At 41.5% G+C, this 25,577-nt stretch overlaps 1 protein-coding gene across 2 annotated transcripts in view; it reads left to right on the top strand.

The window, feature by feature from the left end:
* gfra1b (gdnf family receptor alpha 1b) overlaps nt 1–25,577 on the top strand; it is a 202,860-nt gene that overhangs the window by 141,574 nt on the left and 35,709 nt on the right. For both annotated transcript variants that reach the window (XM_080205298.1, XM_080205299.1), the window contains one exon: nt 18,966–19,311. In XM_080205298.1, coding sequence (XP_080061424.1) covers nt 18,966–19,311 — 346 coding nt within the window. The remainder of the gene's footprint in view (nt 1–18,965; nt 19,312–25,577) is intronic.

Below are 25,577 nucleotides of genomic sequence, written 5' to 3'. Positions count from 1 at the left end.
ACCAATAAGTTCCTTGCCTCTGACGCTGAAGTCATAAACAAGCTGAAACTTGAGCTTGTTCGTTCATTGACAAACAGCATTCTGTCAGCTATCGCAAAAGGAAGAAGAATTAGTAAAAAAGCAAAAGCAGAGTGCCTTTCAAGTAGTACTTGAAGCTTTTACAGCAAAATCGAGAGCTGCTGCAAATGTTTCCTATGATGCAGCACATCATGAGGCCAGGAAGGCCTGTGAGGAGATGAAGCAGAATTCGTTCATCCCCAAGGGTGTCTAATTACTTAAAACTATACTAAACAGTTTGCCTGCCAGCTAAAATCTATCATCCGTCATCATCAAAATAATTCCTTCCAGGTCAGTGAAGGGTTTACTGTTCTCCAAAAAACTCATGAGAGATCTTGGATACTTGGGTACCAAATTGGTACCTGACGTAAAAAGATGAAAGACATGAATGCTGGATAGTGACAGGAGAAAGGTGTGTTGTCTAAACAATAGTGAAACGGGTGTGAATGCTAAATATTTTAAAACAATTCAATGTACAGGTGGAGGAATGGCCAGTAGTGGATTTACATTGAAATACACAACTTCTATTCACAGGGCCCCAACCAATGGAGACTCCTCGCTGGCCAGCATCTATGGGCACCAATTAGAGCCTAATAACTCAGCTTTTGCTGATAGGCTCATTGCAGGCAATGCAAGGCCACCTAAAACTCTGGTCAAATTCCTTTAGAGCGGGAAAACAAACTGGTCTGAACAGAGAAACAGAAGGCAACTAGGCAAGGAAGGAGAGAGGCAGAGGCAGAAGATGCTATGTATTACTTTTGCCAAAAAAAGCGCAGTCAGCAGGTTTCTCGACCAGGGCGAAGGATGGCAGACCAGCCAGCAACAATGAGGCAGGTGTATGGTGCCAGGCAAAAATCACAAGCCAATGCAAGTCAGCTAGTCAGCAAATGTCAGGAAGTGAGGGGAGCAGGGGAGGGGCAACTCCACCAGGGTTGAGGAGGGCAAGCCAGCCAGCAACAGTGAGAGTCATGAGATGAACCAGCTGGTCAGGATCAGCAGCTGTCAAGCAGCGAGGGGAGTAGGTAAGCGGCAAAGTGACCCAGCTCAAGATGAGAGCAGGCCAGTCGGCAACAGCAAGGTGCTGAATCTAGCTTTACCAGCACAAGAGACAATGAATGAGTTGCCTTGAAGACCCCAGGGAACAAGGTTAGTGAGATTGTGAGAATAGAAACATAGATGATAGGAGCAGGAGCGGGCCATTTGGCCTTAGAGCCTACTCCTCCATTCATTACGATCATGGCTGATCGTCCAACTCAATAGCTTAATCCTGCTTTTTCCCATAATCACTGATCCCATTCAACCCAGGTGCTATATCTAGCCATCTCTTGAATACATTCAGTGTTTTGGCATCAACTATTTCCTGTGGTAATTAATTCCACAAGCTCACCACTCTTTTCTAGCTTTACCAGCATGAAAGACAATGAATGAGGCCAGGAGTTGCCTTGAAGATCCTAGGGAACAAGGTTAGTGAGATTGTGAGAATAGAAAGCTGAATCCAGCTTTACCAGCACGAGAGACAATGATGGAGGCCAGGAGTTGCCTTGAAGACCCCAGGGAACAAGGTTAGTGAGATTGTGAGAATAGAAACATAGACGATAGGAGCAGGAGCGGGCCTTTTGGCCCTTAGAGCCTACTCCTCCATTCATTACGATCATGGCTGATCATCCAACTCAATAGCTTAATCCTGCTTTTTCCCATAATCACTGATCCCATTCAACCCAAGTGCTATATCTAGGCACCTCTTGAATACATTCAGTGTTTTGGCATCAACTATTTCCTGTGGTAATTCCACAAGCTCACCACTCTTTTGGTAAAGAAATGTCTCCTCACATCCATCCTAAATGGTCTACTTTGAACCCCGGTTCTAGACTCCCCCAGTATCGGGAACATCCTCTCTGCATCTACCCTGTCTAGTCCTGTTAGAATTTTATAAGTGTCTACGAGATCCCTCCTCATTCGTCTGAACTCCAGCTAAAACAATCCTAACCTAGTCAATCTTTTCTCATACATTAGTCTTGCCATCCCTGGAATCAGCCTGGTAAACCTTCTCTGCACTCCCTTGAGAGCAAGAACATCCTTCCTCAGAAACTGCATACAATACACACAATACTCTAGGTGTGGCCTCACCAAGGCCCTGCATAATAACACATCCTTGATCCTATACTCAAAACATCTCGCAATGAAGGCCATGATGCCATTTGCCTTCTTTATTGCCTGCTGCACCTGCATGCTTACCTTCAGCAACTGGTGCACAAGGACACCCAGATCCCGCTGCACACTCCCCTCTCCCAATGGGAGACAGTGGGAGAGTGTGAGGGTTGGGTGGAAAGACTGTGAGAGGACGGGGCTGGGGATGAGAGAAGAGTGTAAGGGTGTTGGGGACTGGGAGGAGAGTATGAGTGGGGGTTAGCCAGGGTTGCAGACTTGCAGGGAGAGAGTGTGTGTGAGGGCCCAGTTGCATTTTGGAGGGAGGGTAGTTTGTGTATTGGGGAGGAGAAGAGCAAAGTGAGTGTTCTCTGAAACTCAGAGTCCCAAAGTTCCTAGTTAAAACACAGCTGACAATACTGATCATCTGTACTGTCATTCTGATAAGGTGTGTTTGGATTTCAATTCAGCAATTATTCACACAGGCGCCATTTTACCAGTTAAAAAGCACTAAAGCAGTGATCAATTTGTATATTTTTACAGTTTGAGGTTTTGTATTCTGTGTGTTGACGGTGGGCAGGTTCAGGTGAAATACGGCCTCTTGGGCCAGGGGGGTGCCCAGAAATGAAAGTGAATTTGGGGCCCTACAAAGTTAGGTCAGCCTCTGGGAATGGCAGTGGTCTGTAAGCATATTGTTACAGGAAAGTTATTGGACAGCACCAAGTCGCCCTGGAGGTGGCCTTTGACTCTGCTTATGTTTGTGATTGCAAATTGTTGGGAGGGAAGTTTAACCCCAGGAGTTAAATTAGTAAAGATATGAAACCCTCACAAATTTACCTACTGCTATATTAGCTGTGGTGGTATTTGGAGCCAACAGAATAACTCTTCACTTTGGAGAAGTGGGTCCATCACTATAATATTTGAGTGAGGCTCCATTCCTCAGATTTTGGGAGCCATTTAAATTTAATGGCTGGAAGCCATGTTTTCCAGTGCTTGGGAAACATGGCAGCTAAAGGCTGCCATGGATTTATGAGGGAATGCTTTTCCAGCGTATGGACCTTGGGCAGAGGCAAGGAAATGTTTCCCTGACCCCTTCTCAAGCAAAACCTTTTACCAGTGGAACCTCAATATATCCTTACAGGCAGTTGAGCATCTCCAAGCCTTGGATGTGCCAACCTGCAGCTACATTCTCTGAACATGGATAACTGGAATGTGCCTCCACAGAGATAGTTATATGCATTCCATATCAATCCAATCGGAATTCCATCTTTATGGATTTCTCAGTAGACTGGTTGGAAATTCTTTTAACATGGTGAGTTTCTGCAACTGTCAAGCATCCAGCTGAACAGAAAAACTAGAGCAAAGCAATTGAAGGCTGTTTTGAATGGTCCCGCTTATGCCTTTTATATTGATGACTGCAGTGAATTATTGTGCAGAAAATAATTATTTGAAAGGGAAATTAACAGCAACAGTGTAGATAAGACTTGCGCAGGACATAAATATAAAATGCCTACTGATTATCTGCTGGGAAATTTCTAATCAATGTTTCTGTGGTGTCATTTTTACTTGCTAAGTGAGATTCACTTGTGCAAGTGTAGTGTATAACCATCTCATTTACTATCTGATGTTAGCACAGTTTTGTTGCATTGCTATTTTATTGAACAATATAATGCAAGCCATATAATGCTGTAGACCATCATATGGTCCATTTAATTCTATAATTACCCAGTGGCAACATTCTACTGAGACTGAGATCTCATGAGGATGCAGAGATTATGTGCTTTTATTTGTGAAGGTGAACATCTAGAATGACAGGATATGTCAAATTGGTACACTTCATTATTTGAAAGGAGGAGTATCTCTATATATAGTGACTCTTATTATGGATTAGAGATGCTTCAAGGTAAAACATAGCTGTTGTAAATGATGTGAAGTATAACTGACTTCCGTCCAATTCAACTAAAATCTTTAGGTGAACATTAGTCACTGGCACAGATGCGTTAGCTTGAAGTGGAAGTAGTAAATTACAGATCGCAATTTTTCTGGCTACGTTATTACCAGCTTACTATTTGGTTCTCAGCAGTAGTGTTGTATTTGATCGATCTGTCTCAAGACATTGATAGATAGTTTTGTTCGTTGCATGTCAAATGTATGAGAGTGTGGTATTTTATGTATGAACTGACACTCTAATCTAGTGTGGATGCCTTTTCACTTAAGCACTGTACTCTGGCAGCTTATCATCTTCTGTTAAAGTCTGCATCTTTTTAAATCACATTATAAATCATGCTCTCCACCTTGGCTGGATCATTTTTTAACTCTATAGAGTGAATGAAATTTCAGAATATTGAATTAACACAGGCCTTTTTAAAAACACTTTCAACGCACTGATCATTGATTCTGAAAAACTGAAATGTGGAGTTAAACAGGCAATTTGAGAAATCTGTTGCTGGTCTGTCATCTGTATAATTCTCCATTATTTTTTAATGAATTTTTTTATTGAACATCCAAGTTTTCTCTGTTGACCCTTTGAATTCTCTTTATTTTATTTGCCTCATCATATTTTCACCTTTGCAAAATTACCCATTCAAAAATATTCTCAGTTAATTTCAAGATCAAGTTAAATATCCCATTTCCTAATGGTCAAAAGCACAATGTGTGATAAACTGCTTTGTGTGTCTATATTGCAAACATGTGTGCCAGAATTTTACCATACCATCTATCACAGGAATTGGAGCGGCTGAGGGGCAGAACATGGAAATGTCTGTTTACCTCGGGCAAGATTTTAGGGTTTTGAGCCAAGTGAGGTCATAAATATTGAATGTATTCAAGAGGCAGCTAGGTATAGCACTTGGGGCAAATGGGATCAAAGGTTATGGGGAAAAGCAGGATTAAGCCCTTGAGTTGGATGACCAGCCATGATCATGATGAATGGTGGAGTAGGCTCAAAGGGCCAAATGGCCTCCTCTTATTTCTATCTTTTATGTTTCTGTGTAAAATCCCACCCATAATGTGTTACAATTTCACCTCATAAAATGACAAGAGCAATTCTTGTTTTAAAATTGTGATAACTTGGCATTTTTGGTGGGTATCGTCTCAAATTAATAGATTTTTAAAAAAAATTAGCATTAAAATCAGTTGTCCTAAAGGAAATTTCAAAAAGGAAAATGGTTTTGCATCAGTCAGTATAAAGTCAATATCTTTTCTATAATTACATTCAACTATTTTATGAAGTAAATTGACCACAATTGCGATTAAAGTGATTAAGCAATAAGTGAACTTTCTGAAATAATCACTCGTCACTTGTGTTGATATTAAATGTATTACCATCATCTCTATTTCATTACTAAATTCCATGCACATTATGCTAATAATTAGCTGACCCGTCTAACATTGCACTATTGTAATTGCAGTTCACTTTTGCGAACTGTCTGAGAAAATGTTATCTTTATTGTAATCCAATCTTGTGTTTACTTCAATATTAGTTAAAGGTAATCATTTTTAGTTACACATTTAGTCTGGTAACAATGGAGAATTTTCTTTTTGGAGTACTGAAGAAAATTACTCATTCCTTGTTAGTCCTGGCCTGTCATGTGGGAGATCATGTTCAATTCCCTGACAGGGAGCTATATAGCCTGTCTGACAGTGCACTGTTGAGTGTTTTTGTGAGGGAGCATGGTGGCACAGTGGTTAGCAATGTTGTCTCACCATGCCAGAGATCCAGGTCTGAGTCCCGACTTGGATCGCTGTCTGTGGAGTCTGCACGTTCCCCCCAGTGACTGTGTGGATTTCCCCCAGGTGCTCCGGTTTCTTCCCAGAGTCCAAAAGATGTGCTGGTTAGGTGGGTTGGCCATGCTAAATTCCCCTTCACTGTTTCCAAACAGGCACGGAGTATGGCAACTAGGGGATTTTCACAATAACTTCACTGCAATGTTAATGTAAGCCTGTTTGCGACACTAATAAGTAAACTTTAAACTTCTGGCAGCAAAGGTACCATTCACTAAAGCTGGTCCAAACTGAGTTAGGAATTGATCTAGAGGCTCAACACTCACCTGTAATGGGGCCTCCTCAGCTTACTGGCAATGAGCTATGATGACAATCATGTGAACAGAAGCAATATGGTAGTTTAACAATCTGAGCAACCCAAACTCACCCATAGTGGCTGTTCAGTCGGTCCTGGGATGGAGAGTGCATGTTTGGCAGGCAGTCAAAGGCCCACAGTGGCATCCAGTAGTGCTGTGGTTGCCATTGGCCTTCCCCACCCTGGTCTTCACATAAAGACAATTTTAGAAAACATATATTTGCCAGATTGCTGGTAGCTTCCCAGTGGTCATTTTAAGGGCTGCTGATTTGACCATTTTAGAGCAAGGGAAAAGCTGAACAAAGCAGTCTTCAAATAATATTCTATGTGAAAAAAAAGAATGCCATGATCCTGCCACTTCATGTTATGGAATCTGATTACAAGTGCAATACAGCTCCTGCAAAAACTGAACATGCCCTGTACTGTTTCTGTCCAAATGCAGCACATTTTAGTCTCATGCCAACAGTGTAAATACAAATATACAAGAAAAAAAGACTGAAAGAAAAAGCAACTGGTCCATTGAGCCTCTCTTGTGCTGGAGTGTTGTATCTTCACATCACTCTCACAATCCCGCCCCTCCAAATAAATTATGCCACCTCCTAGGAGAGGCAAGAAAAAGATCTGTAGGCCAATTTAAGGTATATAAAAAAAACTTTTAAGGACAGAATTTTCCCAACCAGCCCACCACAGAAATTGTAGAGGACAGGACACAGACCAGACAAAGGTCTACTGACCTCAGGCAGGATTTTCCAGTCTTGGGGCAAGTGTAGCTTGAAAATTTCACCTAGATGTTTCTTTCCAACCTTCAAGCAAGTGCTAGGAGAACAAAGTGACTGGATGATGCAAACTCTGATGGCAATCTACTTCTATACAAAAAAGGCGACATTTAGATAATGTAAGAGTATACCTAGGCACAAACACTACAGCTACAAGTTACAACATTACTCAGAGTGGAATCTCATTGAGATGTTGAGGGTCTTGCCAGCCAACTGGAGAGCTGGCAAGAGACCCATGTTGCCTCTTTTTGGAAAAGCCTTCCAAGCCACATGCCAATCAGACAGTGGCAAGGCAAATAGAAAGCCTTGCCCTGGGACCAAGACCCTGGTGGCAGAAGTGTCATGTACCAAGCACTGTCAGCCAATCAGAGGGAGTCGTGGCCGCTGCCAGAAGGTCAGGCACCAAAGTACCTGGATCTCTGACCACACTTAAGGGCCTCAAATGCCAGGGGTAGGAAGTTCAACCATAGGCCTTCCTTCCCAGAGCTTAATCCTGGCGAAGGCAGGAAGGCAGCAGGTTTCTGGTACGTCACCAGCCCACTTAACTAAGTGCCCTTCCTGCCTCCAGCGAGAGCACAAGATTCTGGTCTAAGTGTCTGATACTGTGAATCAAGATGTAATGTAAGACTTGTAGGAAAACTTCAATGAAAGAGCAAAAGCCACAAATCAATTGTGATGACATCAGTGGGATATGGCAACATGATCATATGACATTACTTTTGTTTGTCATTTTAGCCAGGGCATTAACCTGTTTCTTTCAAATTAGCTGGTGTTTCCTCAGAAATTGCGAACAAAAGAATTTCATAGAAACACAGTATGCATTCATCTGCTAAGGGCTTAAATCTCAGTAACCTTGCATGATGCAACCATAGCGAGTGTTCTGTTGCTTCTCAGCAGCTTGATTTCTTGGTTATTTATAAAGAAAGAGCTGAACAGATTTTTCATTCTGGAATTCGATACCTAATAAAGCATTTATATGATCAGCCAAGAGTATCCTCAAGGGTCTGCATACACAGTGAATGTAATTTTTACCATGTCAACTGAAAGAGACAAAGACTCTTAGAGATTTAATTACACAAGTCGTGACCTTGTTTTATCCGATTTGATACAAAATCTTGAGAGATTATTGAATTGAAATATAAATTTGAAAAATGATAATATTAAATAGGGCTCTGAAGTGACAGTAAGATCTGTAGCTATTGCTGTAGCAGCAGTTCGCAGCAAGCCGTTGCCTGCTGGTGTGTGATAGCACCAGTAGAAAGAAACACAATTAATCTTGTATATACACAATGAGGAAGCAGCATGCTGATTCAATGGAATGCCGCTAAATAATAGAAACACCCAAAGGTACCAATTAAATCTACCAGTACTTTATTACTGTTTCCTAGAATACCTAGCTCTCAGGCTTAAGATCCCTCTTGCAGTTTTACATTTGTGTTTTCTACTGGAAATCATTCTGTGATTCCTCCATTCTTCTCACTTAACTCATCTTTATGTCTAATTCATAATAATCTAGGCTGACTGCACATATCAAATATAAAGAATCAACTATCTTTACTGAGAACTGTCATTATTATTAGAGGAGAGGAATTTGACCTATGCATCATAAGAAATTGCAATGAGTCTTTGGTTTATTTAGGAACTGCAATATATGGGTTTTGTCATCAGGATATTTGAACACAATGTGTTAAATAAGACCCTGTTACTCTTTTTTTTCAACTTAAGTAAAATTTGCAGCACAGAAACAAGGCATTTGGCTTATGCCTGTCTTCAAACTTCACAAAGCATCTTTTCATTGTAACTAACTCTTATCACCCTGTCCCAAGATCATCTATTCCCTTCTCCTGCGTATAAGCATCAAGTGTACCCTTAAAGTTTCCAATGCTATCTGTTTGAATCACTCCATGTGGCAATAAGTTCCACTCTTAATGTAAAGGAACCTATATTCCTTATTAGATATGTTGGTGGCTATCTTATATTTAATACCTTTTGATTTGGGCTCACCCACAAGTGGGAACAGTTTCCCTTGCCCACTGTACCTGCTGTATTCTATATCCTCTTGTATGAGAATCAATTTATCAGTCAGCAAAGAAGGAACCCTTGTACTTTTACTGGGTCTTTGAAAGAGTTGTTCAATTGTTCTTTTTTTCTATACAGACTACTAGCTGGGGTGGGAAAACCAGTGTGCAGCTCTTCATCAGCAGAGCTGCATTTCCTCGCCAGATAACCTGGCACTTGGTGTAAAATAATCTTGAGCAGCATTGGCTCTCCAGAATTGAGGGAGCATTTTAAAAAGGCACCCTGATCTTCCCCCCCCCCAAAAATTATATCCCACTCCCCAAGAATAATGGGAATCCCCACCAGCTCCCAACAACACAAGCAACCATTCCTACACACGCAAAGGCCACCAGCCTCCCCTGGACATGAGAAATTCCCTCCAAACACACAAGAACAGCCACCCCCACAAATACTGGGAAGCCCCTTCCTCCTGCACAGATACAGGGAGCCCCCTCTACATGCAATCCCCATGGAGCTGCCCAGAAGGCCCCTCCCTTGCACTGCTAGCAGGCAATGCCTGGGCATGTCCCTCTCCCTTCAGGGGCTATGTTTACCTGTACATTCTCGCGGGTTCCCTTTTCAATGATTCAAATTTTTCAAAAGCAGTTGCAAACCTCACCAACATAACGTAACCTTCATTGGTGGTGGAGAGCAAATGGCAGGGTAGCCCTTTGATTACATTATCATTCATTAAAATGAGGTTCCCAATCTTTCTGGGTGGAGACCTGGTTACATTAGCAGCAAAGGTTGGAAAATGAGATCTTGCCAGCAAGATTCACTTCCTCCAACTCTCGCAAGATTCTGTACCCATCTGCGCTTATGGCGAACGCAGCGTAAAATTGTGACAATTATCTCTCCTTATTCTTCCTTCCAAAATATATCATTAAACATTACAACAATCTCTATATTGATTTATACACAATACGAGTTCTTCATTGAGTTTGAAACAATTCTTACTTTGTAAACAAGGAGATTAATCTCCAACAGATTCATCGATTGTTTTGTAAGACTTTGAGAGGACCAATTTTCTTATAATATGAAGGTCATTCCTTTAGCCAGTGAAAATTTGATGGATATCATCCAATAATGCTTTATCTCTGAAATCTTCCTAAGTTGCAATCTTTAGGCCTCCTGCAACATTACCATCAAAATATTACAAATGTTACCTTTGAAATTGGATTAATTTAAAACTAGTATTTGTCCTTGTGACACAGGCAAGTCCTCTCTGAAATTCCCAAATTAGTTTCCATGCCATTCAACAACTCTCAGTCTGATCTGGACAACCTTTGGTATGTTGCATGTCAGTCACTTTTTTACATGAAATAACACTTTGCTCTAAGTTTCATCAATTTGAGGACACAAATAAAATATTGTACTGTTGAACTGAAGTGGAAAATTTGGCAAAGCTGAATGAATCCAAATTTGTGCTCCAGCTGTGAAATGTGGGCATATTCCTGTAATGAATAAGCCACCAACCTCTCAATGTATGTCTGTTTCTAGGTAATTATTATTCATACTCCTTTTCAATTATTAATGCTTTCACATTGGCAACACTAGCAATTTCATTATGCGTAATATCAGTTTGGTGTTTATGAATATTTCAGAATTGACCTCTTTAAACCAATCCAAGGTAATTATGTGTGAGCAGCAACCAGCCTGGTAATATTGGAAAAAGCATAGTGCATGTTAATTCATAACCATATTGTTGTTTTGGCTATCAAATGTTCTTATAGCTTTCTCTCCCAGTGAAATGAGTTTTATTTTATTGAATAGTTGAAAATTACCCACAATAGAAAAGAACAACTTGCTAAAAAAATGATTTTTGCTATCATGTATATCTCACTTCATTCACATGATAATTTCAATTTCATCAAAACGTGCTGCAACATGGGGTTATAACTTGCTTTTGAGAATTTCTCTATTTTGCTGAATGCAGTGAACTCTCAATATTTCATTCTGTGCTTTCTCGTTGAATATTGGAGCTATCTCTTGCTATGTGCACTACTGTCATAGATAGCAGAGGCTATTAGGAGGGATTTTCCAAGCTCTCCCACTGGTGGAATCTTCCAGTTCTGCAAAGTCAAGGCTGGTCCATCACAGTGGTGGGGTGGGGTGAGGCAAGCCAAGCCATGCAAAAGCCTATCAACTTTGGCGGGACCAGAAGATCCCATCACTAGCTAAAGGTTCGCTGCATCTGCCAGAGGAAAGTCCCCCATGGGAAAGTGCAGAAAAAGCCAGCCAATGTCCATTTTGTGGAGTGCATTGTGTTTAGGCCAGTTGACGAATTCATTTAATTATCATGCAACATATCAGTATATGATATAGGAGTTGTAAAGATGCTCATTGAACAGTTTAAGGAAAACACAACTTATGTATTTACAGTTTGAAACTATACAGAGGATTACAACCTCATTGCTGCAATCAGCTGTTGAGATGACTCTGAGTATACTTACCAAGATGATCCCCCACTCTGCTCTCCAATTGGTTCCCCAGGTTATGTGATCCTTACTCTGCAGATTGATCCTTAAAGGGTCAATCACTGCAGGATTTGAGGGTGAAAGATATGTAAAGCACTTCCTCATATTGGGTGGGATTCTCCAGCCACGCTCGCCCCAAAACCGAAGAATCCTGCCCAAGGCCAATGGACCTTTGCTACAATTCCCGTGGTGGGCAGGACAGGAGAATTCCCCCAATATCTTTTGAAAGTATATATTCTAGGAGGCTACAAAAAGGTGATGTTCTTATGTTATAACAGGGGTGTACCTGGAAAAGTACTTTTAGCAACTTGGGCTACTCTTCCTTCGAGTATTGTACTTGTTAAATGATCAAATTAGTTTTTATGCCTGCATCAGTTCTTTTGTCAGTTTTTGCACTTTTTTTTGCATTTGTAAGCAGGATCCTGAATCTGGGGAAAGTTGCCAACAGAAAGGTAATCTGACAGCACCACACCTCTAAACATCAAAATTTCTTGATATGCCAATATATTTACTGGTTCTGGAGTAGGAAGAGGTGGCTCCAAGGTAACATGAATGTAATTCATGAACTGTATCTGCCCTCACCCAATTATCTGTGTGTTGAGACCAAGGAGCATTTCTCTCAGCTTGTTAGAGATGATTTATCTTATGAGGCTATGGATCATGAAACAGTGACAGCAATATGCAGCCTTCTCCAGCCAGACCTTCAAACTACTCCCAGCACAGGGACAATACTGTCAGTGTCTGTTGAGGTGAACACAACTGTGAATTTATACTTCACTGTTTCTTCCAGAAGTTAGCTGTCAAATCTCACAACCAGAAGTGCTCCAAAAGCAGGTGTAGCAAACATTTTTGCCAGGAAAACTGCAACCTTAATTTCTCCATGGAAACCAGCTACAACAGCACAAGGCAACTATGTATTTTTGTTTTCTGTAGAGGTTTCACCAAAGCGCTGTAAAGGTTCCAACCGTTGATTCTATCCTTTCACAAACAGATTTCACACTACTGATCTGTAACCAGAGAGAGGGAAAAAAAATGAACTTGTTTTACAAGTGCCTCACAGTCAATGAATTACTTCTGAAGTGTGGCCTCTGCTCTGCAGGAATACATATCAACCAATTTGTACCCAGCAGTATCCCAGCAGCAGTGGGCTGATCCATGTTGGTGGTATTCATTGAAAAATAAATGTCAGGACATGGTGAAAACTTTGCATAATACCATAGTACCTTTCACATTAAACTGAGTGGCAAGTGAGGCTTCTGATTAATGTCTACAAGACAATAGGAGTGATTTTCAACTGCTGGGTATATGTTTCTCAGTTGAGAAACACAAGAAATAGAACCACGAGTAGGTCAAATGGCTTTTCAAATCTGCTCTACCATTCAATAAGATCATGGCTGACCTGAACTTGCCTCAATTCCACTCCCTTGCGTGTTTCCTATTACCCTTGGCTCACCTTTAGTTCAAGAATAGAACATAGAACATTACAGTGCAGAACAGGCCCTTCGGCGCACGATGTTGCGCCGACCAATTAAAAAGCAATGACCCTCTAACCTAAACCAATCCCTTTCCATCCATAAACCTATCCACGGATCTCTTAAACGCCCCCAAACTAGGCTCATTTACAACTGCAGCAGGCAGGGCATTCCAATCCCTCACCACCCTCTGGGTAAAGAACCTACCTCTGACATCCGTCCTATAACTACCACCCCTTAATTTAAAGCTATGCCCCCTCGTGCTAGCTTTCTCCATCCGAGGAAAAAGGCTATCACTGTCCACCCTATCTAAACCTCTAATCATCTTATATGTTTCAATAAGGTCCCCTCTTAGCCGCCTTCTTTCTAACGAAAACAACCTCAAATCCCTCAGTCTCTCCTCATAGGACCTCCCCTCCATATCAGGCAACATCCTGGTAAACCTCCTCTGCACCCTCTCCAATGCCTCCACATCCTTCCTATAATGTGGGGACCAGAACTGCACACAATACTCCAAGTGCGGCCGCACCAGAGTTTTGTACAGTTGCAACATGACACTGCGGCTCCTAAATTCAATCCCCCTACCAATAAACGCCAAGATACCGTATGCCTTCCTAACAACCTTATCTACTTGATTCCCAACTTTCAGGGATCTATGTACACATACACCTAGATCCCTCTGCTCATCAACACTATTCAGAGTCCTGCTGTTAGCCCTATACTCTAGAATCTATCTCAGCTTTGCATTTATTCAATGATTCAACTTCCACAGCTCTGTGGAGTAGAACATAGAACATAGAACATTACAGCGCAGAACAGGCCCTTTGGCCCACGATGTTGCGCCGACCAGTTAAAAAGCAATGACCCTCTAACCTAAACCAAACCCATTCCATCCATAAACCTATCCACGGATCTCTTAAATGCCCCCAAACTAGGCGCATTTACAACTGCAGCAGGCAGGGCATTCCAATCCCTCACCACCCTCTGGGTAAAGAACCTACCCCTGACATCCATCCTATAACTACCACCCCTTAATTTAAAGCTATGCCCCCTCATGCTAGCTTTCTCCATCCGAGGAAAAAGGCTATCACTGTCCACCCTATCTAAACTTCTAATCATCTTATATGTTTCAATAAGGTCCCCTCTTAGCCGCCTTCTTTCTAACGAAAACAACCTCAAATCCCTCAGTCTCTCCTCATAGGACCTCCCCTCCATACCAGGCAACATCCTGGTAAACCTCCTCTGCACCCTCTCCAATGCCTCCACATCCTCCTATAGTGTGGGGACCAGAACTGCACACAATACCCCAAGTGCGGCCGCACCAGAGTCTTGTACAGTTGCAACATGACGCTGCGGCTCCTAAATTCAGTCCCCCTACCAATAAACGCCAAGACACCGTATGCCTTCCTAACAACCCTCTCTACTTGATTCCCAACTTTCAGGGATCTATGTACACATACACCTAGATCCCTCTATTCATCCACACTATTCAGAGTCCTACCGTTAGCCTTATACTCCACACATCTGTTATTCCTGCCAAAGTGAATTACCTCACACTTTTCCACATTAAACTCCATCTGCCACCTCTCGGCCCAGCTCTGCCACTTGTCCAAGTCCCCCGTAAACTAAGACACCCTTCCTCACTATCTACCACACCTCCGACTTTGGTGTCATCAGCAAATTTACTAATCCACCCAACTATACCCTCATCCAGATCATTTATAAAAATTACAAACAGCAGTAGCCCCAAAACAGATCCCTGAGGCACACCACTCGTAACTGAACTCCATGACGAATACTTACCATCAACCACCACCCTTTGTCTCCTATCCGCCAGCCAATTCCTGATCCAATTACCTAGATCACCCTCAATCCCATACATCTGCATTTTCTGCAGAAGCCTTCCATGGTGAACCTTATCAAACGCCTTACTAAAGTCCATATATACCACGTCAACTGCCTTACCCCCATCCACCTCTTTGGTCACTTTCTCAAAAAACTCAATAAGGTTAGTAAGGCACAACCTACCCTCCACAAAACCATGCTGACTATCTCCAATCAATTCATTACTCTCCAAATAACTATAAATCCTATCCCTAATAATTTTTTCTAAAACCTTACCCACAACAGAAGTAAGACTCACCGGTCTATAATTCCCGGGGAAGTCTCTGTTCCCCTTCTTAAATAATGGGACAACATTCGCCATCCTCCAATCCTCCAGCACTATACCTGTGACCAACGACGACCTGAAGATCAGAGCCAGAGGCTCTGCAATCGCCTCTCTTGCCTCCCAGAGAATCCTAGGGTAAATCCCGTCCGGCCCAGGGGACTTATCTATTTTCAAACCCTCAAGAATATCTAGCACATCTATCAACTGCAATACTGTCCAGTTTACAACCCTGTAACCCAGTGTTCTCCACAGCTACATTTATGTCCCCCTGCGTGAACACCGAAGAGAAATATTGGTTCAATGCCTCTCCAATCTCTTCCGGCTCCACACACAAATTCCCACTGCTGTCTCTAACTGGCCCCAATCTTGCCCTAACCAACCTTCTGTTCTTAACATATCTATAGAACGCCTTAGGATTCTCCTTAATCCTATCAGCCAAAGTCTTCTCATGTCCTCTTTTAGCCCTTCGTAACTCACTCTTTAACTCCCTCCTAGCCAATCTAAAGCTTTCCAGTGCACTACCTGAGCCCTCAAGTCTCATCCGGACATAAGCCTCCTTTTTCTTTTTAACCAACGAACCAACTTTCTTAGTGCACCACGGTTCCCTAGCTCTACCAATTCCTCCTTGCCTGACAGGGACATACATATCAAGGACTCACAGTAGCTGCTCCTTGAAAAAACTCCACATTTCGGACGTTCCGAGACCCTGTAGTCTCCTAGTCCAACCTATGCTTCCTAATTCTCTCCTAATAGCCTCATAATTACCCTTCCCCCAGCTAAAACTACTGACCCGAAGTTCATGCCTATCCCTTTCCATCACTAAGGTGAACGTAACCGAATTGTGGTCACTATCACCAAAATGCACACCAACTTCCAAGTCTAGCACCTGGTCTGGTGCTAGAGAATAATAAAAATACACAGTTCTCTAGACAAGAAATTCTCCTCATCTCCATTCTGATCAGGGAGCCAACAATGAAAAGTTGGATTGGTGGGAAGAGGTTGACAATGTTCTATTAACACCTAAGGCTTACCCAGTGCAATTGTCACACAGGCTTGTGGTGATGGTTGAAATAGGCAGAAGGGCTACCTGAGGAAGCAAATAGAACTACCAGTTGGAGGACTTCACTTGCAATTTACAACTACAAAATGGGCAGACTGTGCACCATGCACATTTCAGCTAGTTTACACCCAGTGATTTTTTAGCAGCCTAGCCAACAGTCTTTAAATGGATTGCTAGAGACTAATCGATAAATGGTTCAAGAATTTTTAAGTTAGTTCAATTTCTGTCAACTTTTACCCGTTTGCCACAAAATTGTTTGGGGACGATGAATGGATCATCTCATTCAATTACAAATAAGAAACAGCCATACATTAGCAACAGGTTCACTTGGGAAATGTTATCAGCATGTTAAAATAAAGGATTTAACTGTTCCTCAGATTGGGAAATTGCTCCAGGATGGCCTCCAAGGTGTTGTTGCATCTTGCGCAATTTTGAATCATAAAATCATAGAGTCCCTTCAGGAGGAGTCCATTCAGCCCATCGAGCCTGCACTAACAACAATCCCACTCAGGCCCTATCTCCGTAACCACAAGTATTTTACCCACTAATCCCCCTGACACCAAGGGGCAATTTAGCATGGCCAATCACTCTAACCCACACATCTTTGGACTGTGGGAGGAAGCCAGAGCACCCGGAGGAAACCCACGCAGACACAGGGAGAACATGCACACTCCACTCAGACAGTGACCCAAGCCTGGAATTTAACCCAGGTCCCTAGCACTGCGAGACAACAATGCTAACCACTGTGCTACCGTGTCATCCAATTTTATCATCAAAAGAGATAGTGGCCGAAAACTTCCCATTCCACCTGCCGTGGGAATCGTAGTGGGCGAGGTAGAAAATTCAGTGGACCATTGAAAGGTCAGTTGAGCCCTGGCGGGAATTTACGCTCTTAGGGCACATGCAGCTGGAAAATCCCACCCATTGTCACAGAACATTACTCAGGCAAAACTAACTGCATAGGATGAAAATGATAGCAACCCAAAGAATTACATGCTCAAATATACTTGCAGCTAAGTTAGAGCACAAAATTTGCCCTAACCATAGGAATAAAAATCCTGTCTCATCGTTTTTAAATGACAAGATTTCCATATCAAATGTTAATCCAAATGGAAGTTGTTGGTGACCGGCACATTGCACTGACTGGAAATAGTGTTCTAATCTACATGCCTCAAAGGCCTGGAGTAGATGAAAAAATATTTCTCATTCTACTGTTCAAATGATGTAACTTAAGAAGTTGCCAGAGAATCTTACAGTACAGAAGGAGCTATCCAATTCTTTCCATAGCCCTACATGTTTTTCCTTTTCAAGCATGTATCCAAAGCCCTTTTGAAAGATACTACTGACTCTGCTTCCAAGAATATTTGCTATTTTTTAATGTGTTATTGATCATCAAGTTAAGTTTCAAGCCTTTGACAAATGATAATCATACATACATACAAAACATACAAACCCTATGGTGCAGAAGGAGGCCATCTGGCCCATCGAGTCTGCATCGACCACAATCCCACGCAAGCGCTATACCCACAACCCCTCATATTTATCCTGCTAATCCCGCCAACACTGGGGTTAATTTAACACGGCCAATCAACTTAACCCGCACATCTTGGGACTGAGAGAAGAAACTGGAGCACCCGGAGGAAACCCATGCAGACACAGGGAGAATGTGCAAACTCCACATAGCCAGTCACCCGAGGCCAGAATTGAACTCAGGTTCTTGGCGCTGTGAGGCAGCAGTGCTAACCACTGTACCACCCTGCCACCCCTAGTTATAGTAAAGAGTTTTGTTAAAGTGCACTATACATTAAGAAGCGAATAATCTAAGTATTGCGTGAAATACTTCTGATGCCTATGCAGTGATCAGTATTGACACACTTGTTTTATTATTTGATGGCAATACAACTGACCAACCAAATTATTGCTTTCTCCATTTCTATGGTGAATTGCTATGTAGACATCCCATTATTTGGACCAACTTAAACTGACTCTATTTAACCTTCTCCTTCAGAGCTGTACTTTGCAAGTAAATCATTGCGCTTGAGTGAACAGATGCAATTAGGTCAGTGGCAATGAAATGGGAACAATTGGAAGGGAGGAATGCTGTAATACTGAAAGGATTTACAAGAGATTTTGAAATTGCTCTAATGTTTCATCAGAGATCTCAGTCCAAATTTCATTCACCATTGTGTGTTTGCTTCTGTATTTCTCTCACAAATGCTGACATCACAAATATCAGTGTTATTGGGGGGGGGTGAGGTGGAGCAGGGGGAGGGAGAGGACAGTTCTAGGATTTTAACTGAGCAAGGAATGGCAATATTTCCAAGTCAGGACTGTGTGTGGCTTGGAGTGGAAGATGCAGGTGATGGTGTTCCCATGCATCTGCTGCCCTTGTCATTTTAGGTGGTAGAGACCGTGGGTTTGGAAGGTAAAAGAGTATTAGTGAATTCCTGCAGTGCATCTTGTACATGGTATGCACTACTGCCATTGTGCATGCTTAAGGCAGTGGATGGGTTCCCAGTCAAGTGGGCTGCTTTGTCCAGAATGATGTTGGAACAAGAAAATATAAAATTTCATTACAAACTATTGACAGGTGTCACTGTCTTTATAACTAACTGGCAAAAGAGCATGAGTGTAAAGAAATCACTTAAACATATCTGTATTTTTTGTATTAGGTGCAGAACCTATAGGTCCGAAGGGAAACAATTGTTTGGATGCTGCCAAAGCTTGCAACCTCAATGATAACTGCAAAAAATTCCGATCGATGTACATCTCGCTCTGCGCAGCCCATGTTTCTGCATCAGAGATTTGCAACCGGAGGAAATGCCACAGAGCCCTGCGACAATTCTTTGATCGCGTTCCGGCAAAATACACCTATGGAATGTTGTTCTGCTCCTGCAGAGATATGGCTTGTATAGAACGGAGACGCCAGACGATTGTGCCTATTTGCTCGTACCAGGATAAAGAAAAGCCAAATTGCTTGTCTTTGGCTGAGATGTGCAAGACAAATTACATCTGCAGGTAAGATACCAGTTGGCAGAGAAGTGATTAATGAGAAGGCAGAAAGAGGTTTATAGCTGCTGAAATTGCCAGGATTTTGTTTCAGAATTTCCACTAGGGCTTTGGGCAACTGGGAAAACCTGACAGCCAAAGCAACATAATAAAAGTCTGTTTCTTGTTGCTTGTTCCAGTGGAATGGTTGATAACTGAAAAGAATTATCTAGAGGTTTGAAACAGACTTAGTGGAATATGAACCATAGTCTGTGGGAAAAGCTAAAAATTGTATATATTCCATGCTGTTTAGCTTTTGTTACCTAATTCTGCTTCACTGTATGGGCTTTAAGACAATTTTCATTATCCTCAATTATGTGGTATAACACCTTAGCAACTGCGTTTCATGCACCACCAAAGAGTAATCGCATAAACTATTTGTTGATAATTTGTTCCCGTTTGTGTTCTTTACTACCCTGCTTCCTTAGTCAGATGTCCTTTAATAGCCATTCTGTGCAGAAAGAATTGCTCTGGTCACTACATTTTAGCAAAATCATAAATGAATTCTTTCTGAATGCATAAGTCAGTACACATAACGACCAGAGCAATTATTTCTGCTTTGGCTGAGCAGCATGTAATATTCCTCTGCATCAACCCTGTCAAACTCATGTCCCATAAAATGGAGCAGTCTGCAGTTCTGCAGTGTTTTGTTTATCAGTCTTGGTAATAACTTGTCAATTAAGGGCAAGTGGCTTTGCATGTTATTGGGAGATGATGTTCAAATCTTTTAGGGGATTAAATGCAACTTCAGCAAGGGTGAAAAATGAGCAGTAGGAAGTTAGCCTCTGTTATAAATGCAAAGTGCCCAATGGTTCATCGGAATCCTACTGGACTGCTTGTTTTAATCACTAATTCACTGTGTCCATAGAATTAGACAGCAAGCTAGTTAATGATGATTTTTTTCCATTATTCTTTCCCTTAGTAAACTTGATAATCCACCCTCATCTGAGCCATTCATATCCTCAATCAGCTGTAAAGGAACAATAACATTGTGCAGTCATTGGAGTGGCATTCTATGCAATGGTAATAGCACTCACTGAATAGCTTCAAGGAGCTATCAATAATTCCTTGTTTTTCAAGATTTCTTTAAGTTGTTTATTTCACAAGCAATTAACTTGATCTGATCCACTGCTAGTAAAGGTAATCAGCAAATAAATTCAGTAATACTCCTGGAGACTGGGTGATTCAGTGAATTATAAACTAATTTGGACTTTCAGTGAACCTTCAGCCAGCTTTAATGGATGTAAATCTATCTGCTGACTGTAAAGATCCCAAACAAAAGCAGTACAATCATCTTAGCCATATTTTTGAGGGCAAGTGTGTTTGTGAGACAATAGCTAAGAATTTGACATTAAACTTGCAGTGCAGGCTCAAGCTTAGTTGTTGTGGGAATTAAAACCATTACACTAGAGCAATTGGAGGCATTTTTTAGACATCATAGAAACTTAGAAGATAGGAGCAGGAGGAGACCATTTAGCTCTTTGAGCCTGCTCCGCCATTCATCATGATCATGGCTGATCATCCAACTCAATAGCCTAATCTTGCTTTTTCCTCATAACCTTTGATCCCATTCACCCCAAGTGCTATATCCAGCCACCTCTTGAATGCATTCAGTGTTTTGGCATCAACCACAGCCTGTGGTAATGCCTTCCCACCCACCACTCTTTGGGTGAAGGAATGTCTCCTCAACTCCGTCCTAAATGGTCCACCCTGAATCTTCAGACTGTGACCCCTGGTTCTGGATTCCCCCACCATCAGGAATATCCTCTCTGCATTTACTCTGTCTAGTCCTATTAGAATTTTACAAGTCTCTATGAGGTCCACCCTCATTCGTCTGAATTCCAGTGAAAACAATCCTAACCTAGTCAATCTCTCCTCATCATCAATCCTGCCATCCCCGGAATCAGCCTGATTACATTGTGAGAGTGTGGAGAGCCACACTGAATTAATTTACACAGTTTTTATGATGTACCTGATCCTGATCTGGGAGTGCTTAATGGCATCACAGAACACGGATAGTTGGAGATCTTGTCCTCCCCAGTTTTGATATTCCTTGAATCGGGAGCATAAGTTCCAATACTTTTTTTTAAAGTGCTAATCAGGAGTTCACTACCCCAAATACCTCTTCAGAAAATTGCAAGTAACACTGTACATCACCTGATGAATATGATTTCAATCCCATAAAGTTTATTTATTTGTGTCACAAGGAGTCTTACATTAACGCTGCAATGAAGTTACTGTGAAAATCCCTTAGCTGTCACACCCTGGTGCCTGTTTGGATACACCAAGGGAGAATGTAGCATGACCAATGCACCCAACCAGCACGTTTTTTGGACTGTGGGAGGAAACTGTAGCAACCAGAGGAAACCCATGCAGACACAGGGAGAATGTGCAGATTCTGCATAGACTGACCCAAGCCGGGAATCGAGCCTGGGTCCCTGGCGCTGTGAGGCAGCAAGGCTAACCACTGTGTCACCAAAATATAACAAAACTGAATTTCCTATTGGTCACTGCTACAATGCAATTTCAGCAGAAATTCATTTCCACAGTTCTTTGACCGTTAGATGGGTTCTTTAACAACTTGACAGTTATTTGTCAATGTATAGAAATTATAGAAACCCTATAGTCAGAAGGAGGCCATTTACCCAATCAAGCCTGCACTGGCAACAGTCCCACACAGGCCCTATCCCCATAATCCCACACATTTACCCTGTTAATCCCCATGGCACTAAGGGCAATTTATCATGATCAATCCACCTAACCCACACATCTTTGGACTGCAACAGGAAACCGGAGCACTAAGAAGAAACCCACGCAGACACAGGGAGAATATGCAAACTGCGCACAGATGGTGACCCAAGATGGGAATTGAACCCAGGTCCCTCGTGCTGTGAGGCAATAGTGCTAACCATTGTACTACCATATTTGCAAAATTATTTGACAGTTCTTTGACAGCTGGACAGTTCTGATGAGTTTATGTGTACTTCACATATAATCATGTTTACTTAACAATCCCAAAGGTGTTGGGGACCAGATCCAAAGGGGTACCTTATCTCTTCAAAGTGCTATCCAAACAGATCCACAAAGTTCAGACTCCTCTTAGCGGATATAATCTGCACACTTCAGGTTTCACATTCTTTGCCTACCAAAACTCCACTTCAGAGGAAGCAGCTGATGATTAAACAGCAAGTTGCCTCCATGAACTGTACATGCATAAAAATGGGTCTAAGTCTAATCCTGCCCCTTGGAAATAGAACATACCATATTCAGAGGTAGGAGTTAGAATTTTTGGGCATTTTGGCTTATTGCCATGACTGAAAACTTCTCCATTATGGTAAAAATCTGGGGCTCTGTTTATCTTCTTTGGATACCTTTAGCACTTTATAATGTGACGGCTGGAGTGTGGTTCATTCAAGATAGAAGCAAAAGTTTTTAATACAAAACAAATGGAGTTTTCCTATGAGAAGTCTTACTTCTAGTCATTAGTTAGGTATTTTGGAAACACCTGATTCACAATTTCATTTCTTTGAAGACCGTAACACATTTGTCATCAGTTTGTGACCAGATATTGACATCTTTCCTTCTCTGGAGCTGTACAAAAAAATCTGCTTGTGTCCATTATATCTTTTGCCCACAATTGAGTGAACATTGGGTACAGTAAGCTGTATCTCCCATTTGACAACAAGATAATTTACAGGAAAAACAGGTTAAAGTCTCCAATCTCTCAGATTCATCATTGCAAAATTCATATTCTTGATGGTGATGAATAATTGAGAATATATTTTGCCTCACAAATGGTCTGATCCAAGTTGTCTATCATATGCTATACCAATGATGTGCACATTTGGATTTAATACCCCATCAGCAGGGCAGCAAGGTGGCACAGTGGTTAGCACTGCTGTCTCACCGTGCCAGGGACCTGAGTTCAATTCCGGCCTTGGGTGACTGTGCGGAGTTGCACTTTGTCCCCATGTCTGCATGGATTTTCTCCTGGTGCTCCAGTTTCCTCACACAATGCAAAGATGTGCAGGTTAGGTTGATTGACCATAGTAAATTGGCCCTTCATGTCCCAAGGTGTGCAGGCTAGAGGGATTAGTGGGGTAAGTATGGGCGATTATGGGAATAAGGCCTGTGTACGATGCTCTAGTCGGTACAGACTCAATGGACCAAAAGGCTTCCTTCTGCACTGTATCTATGCTTAGATGTATTCTAAGTACTCAGGTCAGAATTTAAAGTTTGGAAAGTGACAGAAACATTGTCCTGTTTCATGGATTCCAGCCTATGTTTTAATTCTTGATAAATATGCCGACCAATTACTTGGAATAGAGGACCAGGAGTAAATCTTCTAGCATCTGGAGCTCAGCCATTATTCAGTTAGGTCACAACTGATCTGCACTTCAACTCTATTCACCAACTTCTGTTCCATATCCTTTGGTACCTTACTCAACTAAACATATTGATCTCTGATTTGAAGAATTCAGCAGTCTGAGGATCCCTCTATTTAGGGGGAATGAGTTCCATATTTGTGCAATGCTTTATGTGAAAGAAGGGTTTCCCGTTACCACTCCTAATTAAGCTAGCTCTAATTTTTAAACTATGCATTTCCATGCATAGTGTCATTTCTATGCATCTACCTATCAAATCCCTCAGTTATTTTAAACAACTCAATTAGATCACTGTTAAACTGTCTGAACTCAGTACAAGCCATGTTAATGCAAACATAATGCCTTAAATCCTTTTATCATATCTTTAAAGGCCAATATGTATTTCCTCAGATTTGGTGACCAATACTGAATGCTGTACTTGAAATTGGGTCTGATGAAGATCCTATACAACTAAAATATCATTTCCTCACATTTTAATTCCAAACCTCCCTTGAGAGGAAGGCCAACATTCTATTAGTCTTTATGATTTTGTTTTAATGGAGGGATCGTTGGTCGTTTGAAATCTTCAGGACACAGATCGATATACTTAGTTGGGTAAGGTGCCAAGGGATACAGAACAAAGGCTCAAGAATAGAGTAGAGGTGCAGATCACCATGATCTAATTGAATGATGGAAGAGCTCCAGGTTTACTCCTGGTCCTCTATTCTAAGTGATTTCTTGGCATATTCATCAAGAATTAAAACATAGGTGGAATCAATGAAACGGAACAGTGTGCACTGGCTCTTAGTGATTTAAGTACAAAGATTTCTGGCTTCTCCAACGAAGCTAATCTTTTCCAATTAAGAAAACATTCTGATTTGTCTTTCTCAGAGCCAAAGTGGATGAGCTTGCACTTCTCTACACGGAAACCCACCAGCCATAGCTGGCAACTCACATAGTCTATCTATGTCTCTTTGTACTGATAAGTTACTCAAATCATTGACCAACAATATGATACTGGAAATGAGCCAGGGCTTGATAACAAAGAGAGAGTAAAAAATGATGGCTGGACTTCAAATTTTAAACCATCTGTTTTGTGCATCCCAAGGTAATTTGCACATACAGCTCAAAGCTGTGTCTAAGATAAAAAGGGTGCCTTTAAAAGAAAACTTGGCAGCAAGGAAAACTCTTCTGGCCTGGGGAAGAAATTAGAACCTGGTACATAAATCTGCAATTACTCTACTCTGCCCTTCTGGTAATCATGACCTGCAATGTTAAACCTCAAAAATAAACACGTTTTATTATTCTCTCAAAAATCAGGGACTGCATTTGTTACCGACAGAAAAACATTCCAGAGAAATTGAAGTGTTATTTCTTTCATAATTTGAATCTGTGACACTGATCTATGTCAGATACCATCCAACCAACTAAAGCAAATGCACAAAACCAAAACTAAATTTCAGTTAAAAAGGGAAGAGGGAAAACAACATTTCTCAAAACCTCCTCTTCATGAAGAAATTATATATCTCATGAACCACAATCCTGGGACTAATTTATGTGCTTGCTGTTTAAGATCATCAGATGGTGTGCCCTTTATTAACATAGCTGGGTAAGGTTTTATTCCATCTGGTTGGCAGGAGAGAAAGATTTTATGGTGATGTTAAAATGGACACAGAATCAGTTGTCTGTCAGCATATTCTTGATGTGAATATATACTTCGACATTTTTATAGCTTTACTACTGCCAACTGGTTTCATTGTGACTGAAACAATCTTTGCTGGCAGTGTCAAGGCTAAAATAAGTTATCGCAAAACGTATAAAAATTGCCCCACTGAATTAAAATCTTGGACAACAGAAAATAATGTGTGATTA

This window comes from Carcharhinus amblyrhynchos, chromosome 17 (assembly GCF_965287045.1).
Source record: "Carcharhinus amblyrhynchos chromosome 17, sCarAmb.v2.hapA, whole genome shotgun sequence".
NCBI classification, from domain to species: Eukaryota; Metazoa; Chordata; class Chondrichthyes; order Carcharhiniformes; family Carcharhinidae; genus Carcharhinus; species Carcharhinus amblyrhynchos.
The sequence above is the reverse complement of the archived record's forward strand: the minus strand, read 5'-3'. Positions and strand labels throughout refer to the sequence as shown.